Raw genomic sequence first — 13,552 nt, forward strand, 5'->3', positions numbered from 1 at the left:
AAATAAATAACATTTATAAAACATAGATTTTACCTATGTTTGTGATTACACTAGCTGTGTGGCTTGAGGCTAGTCATTTAGCTTTTCTGGGCCTTACTTTCTTCATTTAGAAAATGAGGTGGGTGACATTTATCAAACATTTAAAAACACAAATTGAACATTTTATAATTTTAAAACATAGACATAACATTCTAACATTTATAAAACATAGATTTCAAATGATCTTTGAAATGCCTAAAAATTTGAAACTTTTCAGCATAGGAAATACTTAGGTGTTAAGTATTTTATTATTGTGTTTTATTGGAAAGTTTATTGCATCAATATCTTTATTACCAAATAAATGATTATTATATTAGATAATGTTCTTGCAATTTTAGAAGATTATATTCTCAACTTCAGTGTTTAGATTTTCTCTTGATGCCAAATGGCAAATTTATTTCCCAAACCTGTTTTTCCAAGTTTGGGACATCTCAGTAAATGACAGTTCTATCCTTCCAATCGCCAATTGCTCAAGCCAAGAACTTTCCCTTTCTCTCACACCCCACGTCCAATCTGTTAGTAATTGTGTCAGTTCTACCTTCAGAATGTATCCCAGAATCTGACTGCTTCTCACCCACTACACCAGCAACTCCATCTCCCTCAACCTTCCTTTCCCTTGCCCTCACCCCTGTGAGCCTGGATGACCACAGTAGGCACCTGATCATCTCTCTGCTCCTATTCTTGGCTGCTGCACTCTGTTCCCAACCAAGCAGCCGGAATGATTTATTCAGAACTAAGTCAGAACCTCACTCTTCTATGTATAACCTTCCAGTGGCTTCTGTTTCACTCAGAATAAAAGCCATTGTCCTTACTCTAGCACACAAGGCCCTATAGGATCTGACCGCTTACGTATGTCATCACATACACACCCCCATCCAACCTTATCTCTTAGTGTTCACCCCCTGCTTAACTCATTCCAGCCACCCTAGCCTTTTTACTCTTACCCAAGCATGACAAGCAAGTCTGAGGACCTTTGCATTGGCTGTACCCTTGCCTGTGGTGTTCTTTCCCTAGACCTTCATGTGGCTCAACCTGCTCACCCTCCACCTGCTACCATCCATCAAGTCTTGCTCCAGTGCCACTTTATCACTGAAGGTGCCCTACCTCCTCCCCAGCACTCCCTACCCCTTTCGCTGTTGTACTATTTTCCATAAGCCTCTTCACTATCTGACATCTGTTACTTTTAAAAATCTCATCTGCCTCCTGCTACTAAATTGTAAGCTCCATGGAAGTTATATTTTGGTGACAGTTTTATTCATTGTTGTGTCCCCAGTTCCTAGTACAATATCTAGAAGGAATTAGCAAATAACTTTTGCATTCGTGGATGAATTAAATTAATGGACAAATAAAATTAAAGGATGAATAATGACTAGAACAATGGTTTTAGAGATAAATAAGATACATGGCTGAGATTCAAGATCCAGCTGTGCCATTGACTACTTGTGTTCTATTGGGCATGTCTTTTACTTTTTAAAAGCCCTAATTACTATATTTGTAAAATGGGAATGTGATCCCAGACACAGTGTGCGTGTTGCCTCCAAAGCTGTGCAGTATATGATCCATAGGATGGGGTGACCTGAATAACGGTACACAGTGGCCCTCACAGGACTGTTGAAAAGAGTATTTTTAAGTGAGAGTTTATTAATAGCTTCCAATTATCTAGTGCTTAGTATGTTCCAAGAATTATGTTAATGGTTTTACATATTTAATGTTTTTACTCATTTAATACAAAAACAACCCTGCACAGTAGGAGGCAGCATCTCTGTTTTATGTTTAAAAAAATGGGACTCAAGGAAGTTCGATGACTTATAGGCAAACAGCTATTCAGTAGAGGGGCCTGCATTCCAATCCAAATCTGATTCCTAACCCCATTTCCTGTCCACTGTGTCAGGCCACTTCTCACGTTTATGATTACAGATAAAGTTCCCTCTAAATAGCCCCAGTCTGGGTTGCCTCCTTTCTCCTTAGATAGTTACTCTTATTAGGGTTAGCTATCCAATGTTTTTGTTGTTGTTGTTGTTTGTTTGTTTGTTTGTTTTTTAGCACTGGTAACTCGGAAGGGGATTGGAATTTAAGATTTAGTATAAGTATTTCTGCAAAGACAGGGGATTGCTAACTAGAATCAAGGAGGTCCCTGTTTTTCCTGTGGCTGCCCCAGCAAAAAAGCCTAAGCAACTACTGTTACTATAGAATCATCTCTCTGGGATTTAGGTTGGCCTTTATCGCATTTGAAATTCAGCTAAGGACGAGGGAAACACGTTTTTCAAAAAAATAATAATAATAATAGGAAGATGGAAGGTTAAACAAAAGGAAGTATTGACTTCATGGTATTAATTTTATAAAGCCAAATCCTAAAGAATAAAATAATACTCTGAGGTGCTCATTCTAAAATGTTGACAGGAACCAGTATTCACTTCTGTCAGCAGGAATGGTGACTGAATAATATTGGTAAGCCTCGGATATTTTCTTTTCATCTTTCCCCCTAAAATTGCAATTAATTCTTTAACTCACTGACATTGCCATTGTAGATAAATTGGCTCTCATTTCTATCACATATTAAAATTTCAACATCACATTAAAGTGTGCTTTGAGGTACCCCATGATGTTAGTAAGTAGTTACAGTTGAGACCAATACTTAACTTTGATGGTTGAGTCACAAGGTCAGCAAAGTGGGAGAGAGAGGAAAAACGGAGATCAAAAGAAAATGTTCTCTTACCTGCTGTGTTCATGAAGAAATGGAAAACATGTCAAAATTATAATCTTCTATCATACTTACATGTTTTATATAGTGTTCTTGGTCATTTTACATTTATATTAAGTGCTCTATCAGGAAAAAATACTATCAATAATTGGTCAGAAGTTTCTTATATATTACTTTTATGTTCTCAAATTGCATTGTATACAATACTTTTATTACATTTTCCTTGGCTACTAATGTGGTCAATATATAGTCATATAGATGGATAGATAGATAACTCATATGTTAATATAAAAATAGGGATTTGATGAAAAGTGTATCAGACAAATGCTAATTTAAATAGTTGCTACCACAATGTCAGACATATATCAATATATTAATTTAAGTAGACAATTATAGTAACAACTTTTCCGCTTGCGCAAGCCCTTACCATTCTTCCCTATGTCACTCTCAGGATGTGCCGCCTAGATAATAGACTTTAGCCATCAGAAAGCCTTAATTCATTGACTGTTCATTATGATTATATGTACATTTTCAATTAATGAAAAGACACTTATTAAGTATTTTTTGTGTGTGTGTGTAGGAAACTGCTGGACACTCTATGAACCAATTTACTTAAACCAAGCGCTCACTCATTCTTAAAATTTCACACTGAACATTAAGACAGATAGAAAGGACATTGGAGAGGGCAAACAGAAAAGAAACAATACATAACAGAATGAGTCAAATTAAAACAGTAGTGCTCTACCTATTGATCAGAGTGGTAGAGCTGGATAAGGACAAATCAAAGGAAGTCTTTTATTTGATTTTACATGTGATAGAGACTAATTCATGGCAGAGGAGAATTTCCGAATTTGAATAAGGAAGGAATTGTAAGATGTGGTGATCTGTCTTGGGTCAGCAAAAAGAACAAAAATGTGTTGAAACTGTAAAAATGAATCTGATTTGATGTGAATATGTGTTAGTATAATTGTTAGAATTACATATAAATGTGTGTGTGTGTGTGTGTGTGTGTATATGGGTGTGTGGGTGTGTATATATATGTAGACAAATGGATGTTGACTCTGGCTGTACATGTAAATCATCTGTGGCACTTTTACAAAGCATTAATGCCTGTCCCACCTCTACCACAGGATCTGTAAAATAAAAATCTCTGGAAGATTGAATCTGGGCACTGGTGTTTATAAAAAACAAAGCTTCCCAGGTGATTCTAATATGCAGCCCATCTTAAGAGCCGCTATCCATTTTTAATACTCTCAAGATATAAATGTGTTCTGTGTATTTCTAGGTAAGAATGAATCCCATGTACCTGAGGCTGACCTTTCACTTTTGAAGCTAATTTCCTGTTGGAGAGACCAGTCTGTGCAGGTATGATATAATTCACATTCATGAAGTTACTAAAAGAGTTCCTTGCTGCTGTGGTTCATGGATACCCTCCCCTGTCTGAAAATACAAGTAGTTACTCTTGTCCTCGTAAAATGGCCTTTGAACAGGCATAGAGATGAGGGAAAACACAGGCCATAACATAAGCAAGGGTACACCATTCACCAGGGGAGCGTGAATGCTGGGGGCTGAGGGAGGGAGGTTCTTGTCATCACAGGTAATTTCTTGCTTGTTGAAGCTTCAGTCTGAAGCAGAATTGTCCATTATTTGATTTCCAAATATGACATACATTAAAGTACCTATATGTGGGAATTTGATTATGTGAAATTATAATTTTTTTAATTTTTGATTTTTGTGGGCACATAGTGGTCATATATATTTATGGCGTACATGAAATATTTTAATACAGGCATGCAATGCCTAATTATCACCTCACAGAGAATGGGGTATCCATCACCTCAAGCATTTGTCCTTTGTGTTAGAAATAATCTGTTTATACTCTTTTAGTTATCTTAAAAAGTAAAATTAAATTATTATTGACTATAGTCACCCTGTTGTGCTATCAGATAGTAGGTTTTATTTATTCTTTCTGACTTTTTTTGGCACCTATTAATCATCCCCACCTACCCCTATTCCACACTACCCTTCCCAGCCTCTGCTAACCATTCTTCTACTCTCTACGTCCATGAGTTCAATGTAGTTATTTATTTATTTATTTATTTATTTATTATTATTATTATTTTATTTTATTTTATTTTTTGAGACAGAGTCTCGCTCTGTCGCCCAGACTGGAGTGCAGTGGCCGGATCTCAGCTCACTGCAAGCTCCGCCTCCCAGGTTCACACCATTCTCTTGCCTCAGCCTCCCGAGTAGCTGTGACTACGGGTGCCCGCTACCTCGCCCGGCTAGTTTTTTGTATTGTTTTAGTAGAGACGGGGTTTCCCCATGTTAGCCAGGATGGTGTCAATCTCCTGACCTCGTGGTCCGCCCGTCTCGGCCTCCCAAAGTGCTGGCATTACAGGTGTGAGCCACCGCGCCCGGCCTATCTATCTATTTATTTATTTATTTATTTATTCATTCATTCATTCATTTTTGAGAAAGCATCTTGCTCTGTCACCCAGGCTGGAGTGCAGTGGTACAGTAACAGCTCACTGCAGCCTCACTCTACCAGGCTCAAGTGATCCTCCCACCTCAGCCTCCCAAGTAGCTGGAACTATAGGCATGCACCACCACACCTGGCTAATTTTTTGTATTTTTAAAGAGATGGGGTTTTGCCATATTGCTCAGGCTGGTCTGAAATTCCTGGGCTCAAGCGATCTGCCCACCTCAGCCTTCCAAAGTGCTAGGATTACAGGTGTGTGCCATCTCACCTGACCTGTTTTGATTTCGAGATTCCACACATAAGTGAAAACATGCAATATTAGTGTATCTGTGCCTGGCTTATTTCACTTAACATAATGATCTCCAGCTTATCCATGATATTGCAAATGACAGGATCTCATTTTTTTATAACTGAATAGTGCTCTATTGTGTATGTGGACCATGTTTTCTCTATCCGTTTATCTGTTGATGGATACTTAATTGCTTCCAAATACTTACGTTGCTTCCAAATGTTGGCTGTTGTGAACAGTTCTGCAACAAACATAGGAGTGCAAATTTCTCTTTGATATACTGGTTTGCTTTCTTTTGGGTTATACTGAGCAGTGGGATTGCTGTATCATATGATAGATCTATTTTTAGTTTTTTGAGGAACCTCCAAACTGTTCTCCATAGTGGTTGCACTAGTTTACATTTCCACCAACAGTGGATTTTCTTTTCTCCACATCCTTACCAGCATTTGATATTGCCTGTATTTTGGATATAAGCCATTTTAACTGGGGTGACATGATATTGCATTGTTGCTTTGATTTGCATTTCTCTGATGATAAGTGATGTTGAGTACCTTTGCATATGCCTGTTTATTCTTTGTATGTCTTCTTTTGAGAAATGTCTATTCATTTATTTTGGCCATTATTTTACTGGATTGTTAGATTTTTCCTATAGAGTTGTTTGCGCTCCTTGTATACTCTGGGTATTAATCCCTCGTCAGATGGGTAGTTTGCAAATATTTTCTCTCATTCTGTGGATTGTCTCTTGATTTTGTTGATTGTTTCCTTTGCTATGCGAAGCTTTTAAATTTGATGTGATTCCATTTGTCCATTTTTGCATTGGTTGCCTGTGCTTACTCAGGAAATTTTTGCCCAGGCCAATGACCTGGAGATCTCCACCAATGTTTTCTTGTAGTAGTTTGATAGTTTAATGTCTTAGATTTAAGTCTTCAATGCATTTTGATTTGACTTTTGTATATGGTAAGAGATAGGGGTCTAGTTTCATTCTTCTGCATAAGGATTTCCCAGCACCATTTATTGAAGAGGCTCTCTTTTCCCCAATGTATGTTCTTGGCACTTTTGTCAAAAATGAGTTCACTGTAGGTGTATGGATTCATTTCTGGGTTCTCTGTTCTCTTCCATTGGTCCATAGGTCTACTTTTGAGCCAGTACCATGCCTTTTGGTTACTATAGTTTTGTAGTTTAATAAATCTTTTTTTTTTTACATTCTGAGAGTACCTCATCTGTGAGTTGACTTAGAGGGCTGGTTTCTTCAATGTCCAATTTAAGTCCTTCTTTCTCCTTTAAGGCTCCTTTTGGTCTCAAAATTTTACCAGTACTTTTGTGCATTGTACAATAAATAGTTGTGCATTGATTCAATGAATGTTTACTAGAAGTTTATTCTTTTTTATGAACTTGATACATTACATATCAAATTTGCAAGATTGAAATAGCAATAACTCCAATTACAAATGATTATTCTTGGTTATAAGGAAACAAAAAAAGTTAACTCGTAATATACTGTAGGGGCTGATGCTGTAATACTAAATATACACAGTTGGAATGGCTATAAAAACTAGTTGTCCTGGCCTGCAAGTATGCCTGTGATTTTTTTCCCCAGCCTGACCCCATCTGTCATCATATACCACCTCCTATCTTACCTTGATGTAGCCCCAACTGGCTTTCTTTTTATTTTCAGAAGACATAAAGCTCATCTGAACTCAGGATCCTACTGTTCTGTTGGGCTAGAATTCTCATTTCTTCATTAATCATTTAGGTCTTTGCTTAAAAATCTATCTCCTTAAAGAAGTCTTCTTTTATAACTCCAACTAATATTGTTGCCACATTCTACCCAACCCCACTCATCTAGTCATCATCACATTACCTAGTTTTTTTGCTGTGATTACTTTTAATGGAAATTATATTATTTACTGTTTTGCTTGCTTATTTTGTCTTCACACTGTTATATAAGCTTGCTGAGAGCAGTGACCTTGTTTGTCTCATTTGCCCCTCTCTTACCAATGCCCAGGAAAGCAGAAGTGACAGTACGCAGTCAATACATATTTAATGAATGAATGAGTAGCTATGCAGGCAACCTCTGTAATAATTGGAATAAACACAAGTACATGCAACTTTATCAGCACATTAGTAGTCACCCCAAAAAGGCTTATCTATTAAAAGTGAGATTTTTTTCCCCAGTAGCCAAAATGTTCCTAAATGGGGAAAAAATTATTAAAAAGAAGGATTCAACAAAACATTTCTCTTAAATTGCTCTCGCTTGAAGATCTTTGGTAGTTGTTCATTTGACCTTCAAATAAACTTTAATGTGCTTTGAGCATGTTTGGACTAACAGACCTTTAAGGTTCTATGACTCTGTGACGGTATGTGAAATGCTGGCTGTAGACAAAGACTACCAGAGAATTTACCCACTCTACAGAAAGTCCAGCCTTCAAGATTCTCTTCTCATCTCTGCTACTGGCCTGATGCATGATCTGGAGGATAGGTTAAACTTCTTGATTATTTGTCTTGCTCATATGTAAAATGGAAATGAGTATTGCAGCCCTTCAGGAAGAATAGAGACTCTTCCAAGTATCCATTTTACTGCTTCAATAGCCGATCCTCAAATTATTATTATTATTACTTTTTCTTTCTGTCACCCAGGCTGGAGTGCAGTGGCATGATCTCGGCTCACTGCAGCCTCCGTCTTCCAGGTTCAAGCGACTCTCCTGCCTCATCCTTCCAAGTAGCTGGGATTACAGGCATGAGCCACCATGCCCAGTTAATTTTTATATTTTTAGTAGAGACAGAGTCTCACCATGTAGGTCAGGCTGGTCTCAAACTCCTGACCTCAAATGATCCTCCTGCCTTGGCCTCCCAAAGTGCTGGGATTACAAGTGTGAACCACCACGCCCAGCCATCCTCAAATTATTTATAAAATCATTCATTTAAGCAGTTAGTCGAATTATGTTAGCTTGATTTTACTTTTTTGAAAACTTTTATGTTAAGTTGAGGGGTATAAGTGCAGATTTGTTTCATAGATAAACTTGTATAATGGGGGTTTGCTGTACAGATTATTTCATCTCTCAGACATTAAGCCTAGTACCCATTAGTAGTTTTTCCTGATCCTCTCTCTCCTCCCACCTTCTGCTCTTCAGTAGGTTTCAGGGTAGGTCGTGTTCAAGTGTTCCCATCATTTAGCTCCCACTTATAAGTGAGAACATTCAGTATTTGGTTTTCTGTTCCTGTGTCAGTTTATTGGAGGATAATGGCCTCCGACTCCATCCATGTCAGTGCAAAGGACATGGTCTTGTTCTCTTTTATGGCTGCATAGTATTCCATGGTGTATATGAGCCACATTTTCTTTATCCAGTCTACCATTGATTGACATTTAGGTTTATTCCATGTCTTTGTCATTGCAAATAGATCTGCAATGAACATACGTGTGCATGTGTCTTTATAATAGAATGATTTATATTCCTTTGGGTATATATCCACTAATGGGATTGCTGGGTTGAATGGTATTTCTGTCTTTAGGTCTTTGAGGAATCACTACACTGTCTTCCACAATGGCTGAACTAATTTACATTCCCACCAACGATGTATAAGTGTTCCTTTACTCCACAGCCTCTCCAGCATCTGTTATTTTTTTATTTTTTAATCTGTAATTTTTTGACTTCAACATTCTGACTGGTGTGAGGTGTTATCTCATTGTGGTTTTGATTTGCATTTCTCTAATGATCAGTGATGTTAACCTTTTTTTATATGATTTTTGGCCACATGTATGTCTTCCTTTGAAAAGTGTCTGTTCATTTCCTTTGCCCATGTTTTAATAGAGTTTTCTTTTTTCTTGTAAATTTGTTTAAGTTCTTTGTAGAACCTGGATGTTAGACCTTTGTCAGATGCATAGTTTGCAAAAATTTTCTCCCATTCTGTAGGTTGCCTGTTTACTCTATTGGTAATTTCTTTCGCTGTGCAGAAGCTCTTTAGTTTAATTAGATCCCATTTGCCAATGTTTGCTTTTGTTGCAGTTGCTTTTGGCATCTTGGCCATTAAACCTTTGCCTATGCCTATGTCCTGAATGGTATTGCTTAGGTTGTCTTCCAGGGTTTTTATAATTTTGTGTTTTACATTCAAGTGTTTAATCCATCTTGAGTTAATTTTTGTATATGGTATAAGGCAGGGGTCCAGTTTTAATCTTCTGCATGTGGCTAACACTGGTTAGTTATCCCAGCACCATTTATTAAATAAGGAATCCTTTCCCTATTGCTTGTTTTTGTCAGGTTCACCAAAGATCAGATAGTTTTAGATGTGTGATCTTATTTCTGGGTTCTCTATTCTGTTCCATTGGTCCATGTGTCTGTTCTTGTACCAATATATTGCTGTTTTGGTTACTGTAGCTCTGTAGTATAGTTTGAAATCAGGTAACATGACGCCTCCAACTTTGTTTTTTTTTTTTCTTAGGATTGCCCTGGACATTCTAACTCTTTTTTGGTTCCATATGAATTTTAAGATAGTTTTTTCTAGTTATGTGAAAAATGACATTGATAGCTTGATATGAATGGCAATGTATCCGTGAATTGCTAGGCAACATGGCCATTTTAACGATATTGATTCTTCCTATTCATGAACATGGAATGTTTTTCCATTTGTTTGTGTCATCTCTGATTTATTTGAGCCATGGTTTGTTATTCTCCTTGTAGAGATCCTTCACCTTTCTAGTTGGCTGTATTCCTAGGTATTTTATTCTTCTTGTTGCAATTGTGAATGGGAGTTCATTCGTGATTTGGCTCTCAGCTTGACTGTTGTTTATAGGAATGTTAATGATTTTTGCACATTGATTTTGTATCCTGAGACTTTGCTGAAGTTACTTAACAGCTTAAGACATTTTTGGGCTGAGACGATGGGCTTTTCTAGATACATGATCATGACATCTTCAAGCAGGATAGTTTGACTTCCTCTTTTCCTATTTGACTTCCTCTTTTCCTATTTGGATGACCTATTGGTTTCCTTTGTGGGATTGCCCTGACCAGAAATTCCAATACTGTGTTGAATAGGAGTAGTGAGACAGGGCATCCTTGTCTTGTGCTGATTTTCAAGGAGGAAGGGTTCTAGCTTTTGCCTATTCAGTAAGATGTTGGCTGTGGTTTTGTCACATATGTCTCTTATTATTTCAAGATATGTTCCTTCAATGTCTTCTTTATTGAGAGTTTTTAACATGAAGTGCTGTTGAATTTTATTGAATGCCTTTTCTGCTTCTATTGAGATAATCATGTGGTTTTGTCTTCAGTTCTGTTTATGTGATGACTCATATTTATTGATTTGCATGTGTTGAACCAAACTTGCATCCCAGAGATGAAGCATACTCGATCATGGTGGGTAAGCTTTTTGATATGCTGCTGGATTCGGTTTTCCAGTATTTTGTTGAGGATATTTTCATTGATGTTCTTCAGGAATACTGACCTGAAATTTTCTTTTTTTGTCATATTTCTGCCAGGTTTTGGTATCAGGGTGGTGCTGGCCTCATAGAATGAGTTAGGGAGGAGTCCTTTCCTTTTCTAATTTTTCAGATAGTTTCAGTAGGAATGATACCAGCTCTTCTTTGTATATCTCATATAATTCATCTGTGAATCTGTCTGGTCCTGTGCTTTTTTTGGTTGGTAAGCTGTTTATTTAACTGCCTCGATTTCAGAACTCATTATTAGTCTGTTCAGGGATTCAGTTTCTTCCTGGTTCAGGTTTCAAGGGTGCATGTGTCCAGGAATTTATCCATTTCTTCTAGATTTTCTAGGCCGTGTGCATATATTACTAGTTTGTAATATTCTCCGAGGATTGTATTTCTGTTGGGTCAGTGGTAATATCTCCCTTATCATTTCTGATTGTGTTATTTGAATCTTCTCTCTTTTCTTCTTTATTAGTCTAGCGAGTGATCTATTTTATTATTTTTTTCTAAAAACCAGCTCTTGGATTTGTTGATCTTTTCAATAGTTTTTTCGTGTCTTTCTCTCCTTTAGTTCAGCTCTAATTTTGGTTATTTCTGATCTTCTGTTAGTGTTGGGATTTTTTTGCTCTTGATTCTCTAGTTCTTTTCGTTGTAATGTTAGGTTGTTAACATGAGCTCTTTCTAGTTTTTTGATCTGGGCATTTAGTGCCATTAATTACTCTCTTAACCCTGCCTTAGCTCTGTCCCAGAGATTCTGGTATGTTGTATCTTTATTCTTGGTAGTTTCGAAGATCTTTTTCATTTCTGCCTTAATTTCGTTTACCCAAAAGCCATTCAGGAGTAGGTTATTCAATTTCCATGTGATTATATGGTTTTGAGTGAATTTCTTAGTCTTGAGTTCTAATTTGATTGTGCTGTGGTCCTGGTTACTGTTTGTTATGATTTCAGTTATTTTGCATTTGCTAAGGAGTGTTTTACTTCCAATTATGATCAGTTTTAGAATAGGTGTCCTGTGGTGATGAAAGAAATGTATATTCTGTTGTTTTGGGGTGGAGAGTTCTATAGACATCAGGTCCATTTGATCCACTGCTGAGTTCAGGTCCTGAATATCTTTGTTAATGTTCTGTCTCAGTTATCTGTCTAATATTGTCAGTGAGGTGTTAAAGTCTCCCATGATTATTGTGTGGGGATCTAAGTCTCTTTGTAGGTCTCTAAGAACTTGCTTTATGAATCTGTGTGCTCCTGCGTTGGTTGTATTTATATTTAGGATAGTTAGCTCCTCCTGTTGAATTGAACCCTTTACCATTATGTAATGTCTTTGTCTTTTTTGATCTTTGTTGGTTTAAAGTCTTTTGTCAGAAACTAGGATTGCAACCCCTGCTTTTTCCTTTTTTCCACTTGCTTGGTAGATTTTCCTCCAACCCTTTATTTTGAGGGTTGACATGTTATGTTGAAGACTACATACTGATAGTTTTGGTTCTTTATCTAGCTTACTACTCTATGTCATTTAATTGAGGCATTTAGTCCATTTACATTTAAGATTAGTATTGATATGTATGGATTTCATCCTGTCATCATGATGTTAGCTGGTTATTTTGCAGATGTGTTTGTGTGGTTGCTTTACAGTGTCACTGGTCTGTATGCTTCAGTGTGTTTTTGTAATGGCTGGTAACAGTCTCTCCTTTCTATATTTAGTGCTTCCTTCAGGAGCTCTTGTAAGGCAGGTCCAGTGGTAACGAATTTCCTTAACATTTGCTTGTCTGAGAAGGATCTTTTTTCTCCTTCCCTTATGAAGCTTAGTTAAACTAGGTATGAAATTCTGGGTTGCATTTCCTTTTATTTAAGAATTTTGACTATTGTCCCCCAATCTCTTCTGGCACGTAAGGTTTCCACTGAGAGGTCCACTGTTAGTCTAATGGGCTTCTCTTTGTAAGGGACCTGGCCTTTCTCTCTAGCTGTCCTTAACAATTTTTCTTTCATTTTAACCCTGGTTAAATGGAATGCTTTTGTAAAACGAGCAAAATTAGCTCCAGAAGTTGAATGTTTACCTTTAAGGTTAGTGGAAGAATGAATTAATTTTGCTGATGAATAATTTTGTCTAGAGATTGTCTCTTTTGCTTTTGACACATTGAACAGTCAACATAAAAATAAATGCTGGAAAAGAAACAGAAAAGTTTGGGGATTGCTAATTTGCATGTTTCTGGTACTGCACTAAATTTCTTTGGATTTTATAATTTAACACCACTGGGTACACATCATGACATTTAGGCCTCCAGTTAGAAATGTTGCTTTTCCAGGAGACACCGCAAAGACATGAAAGGTCAGCATGAGCAGAGTGTTGGGAAAAATGTTTTATAACAAAAAAACTAGACACTGGAACAACAACCAGGACACAGGGGTTCTTATGCATCCTCATGATGCTCTATGCTATTTTACAGTATTTTGTTCTTTCAAGGTGTTAATGGAATACCACTAAAATTTTTGGCTTGCCTAGGACTCAGTAATACCTTTAGTTAATAAGCATATGTCCCAGATTTGTAGCTGACTCTTTCCAGTCAATGAGTTTGTAAACTTTATTTTTAATCTGTGCACATTGCCTCATAAAAGAATACGATTCTTTGATAT

At 37.0% G+C, this 13,552-nt stretch overlaps 1 protein-coding gene across 8 annotated transcripts in view; it reads left to right on the forward strand.

The window, feature by feature from the left end:
* Positions 1 to 13,552, forward strand: part of LOC105490044 (WD repeat domain 72) — a 294,422-nt gene that overhangs the window by 144,466 nt on the left and 136,404 nt on the right. For all 8 annotated transcript variants that reach the window (XM_071066821.1, XM_071066825.1, XM_011755286.2 and 5 more), the window contains one exon: positions 4,026 to 4,105. In XM_071066821.1, coding sequence (XP_070922922.1) covers positions 4,026 to 4,105 — 80 coding nt within the window. Of the gene's footprint in view, positions 1 to 4,025; positions 4,106 to 13,552 lie in introns of those variants that run through there.

The sequence above is a fragment of the Macaca nemestrina genome, chromosome 7, assembly GCF_043159975.1.
Source record: "Macaca nemestrina isolate mMacNem1 chromosome 7, mMacNem.hap1, whole genome shotgun sequence".
Lineage (NCBI taxonomy): Eukaryota > Metazoa > Chordata > Mammalia > Primates > Cercopithecidae > Macaca > Macaca nemestrina.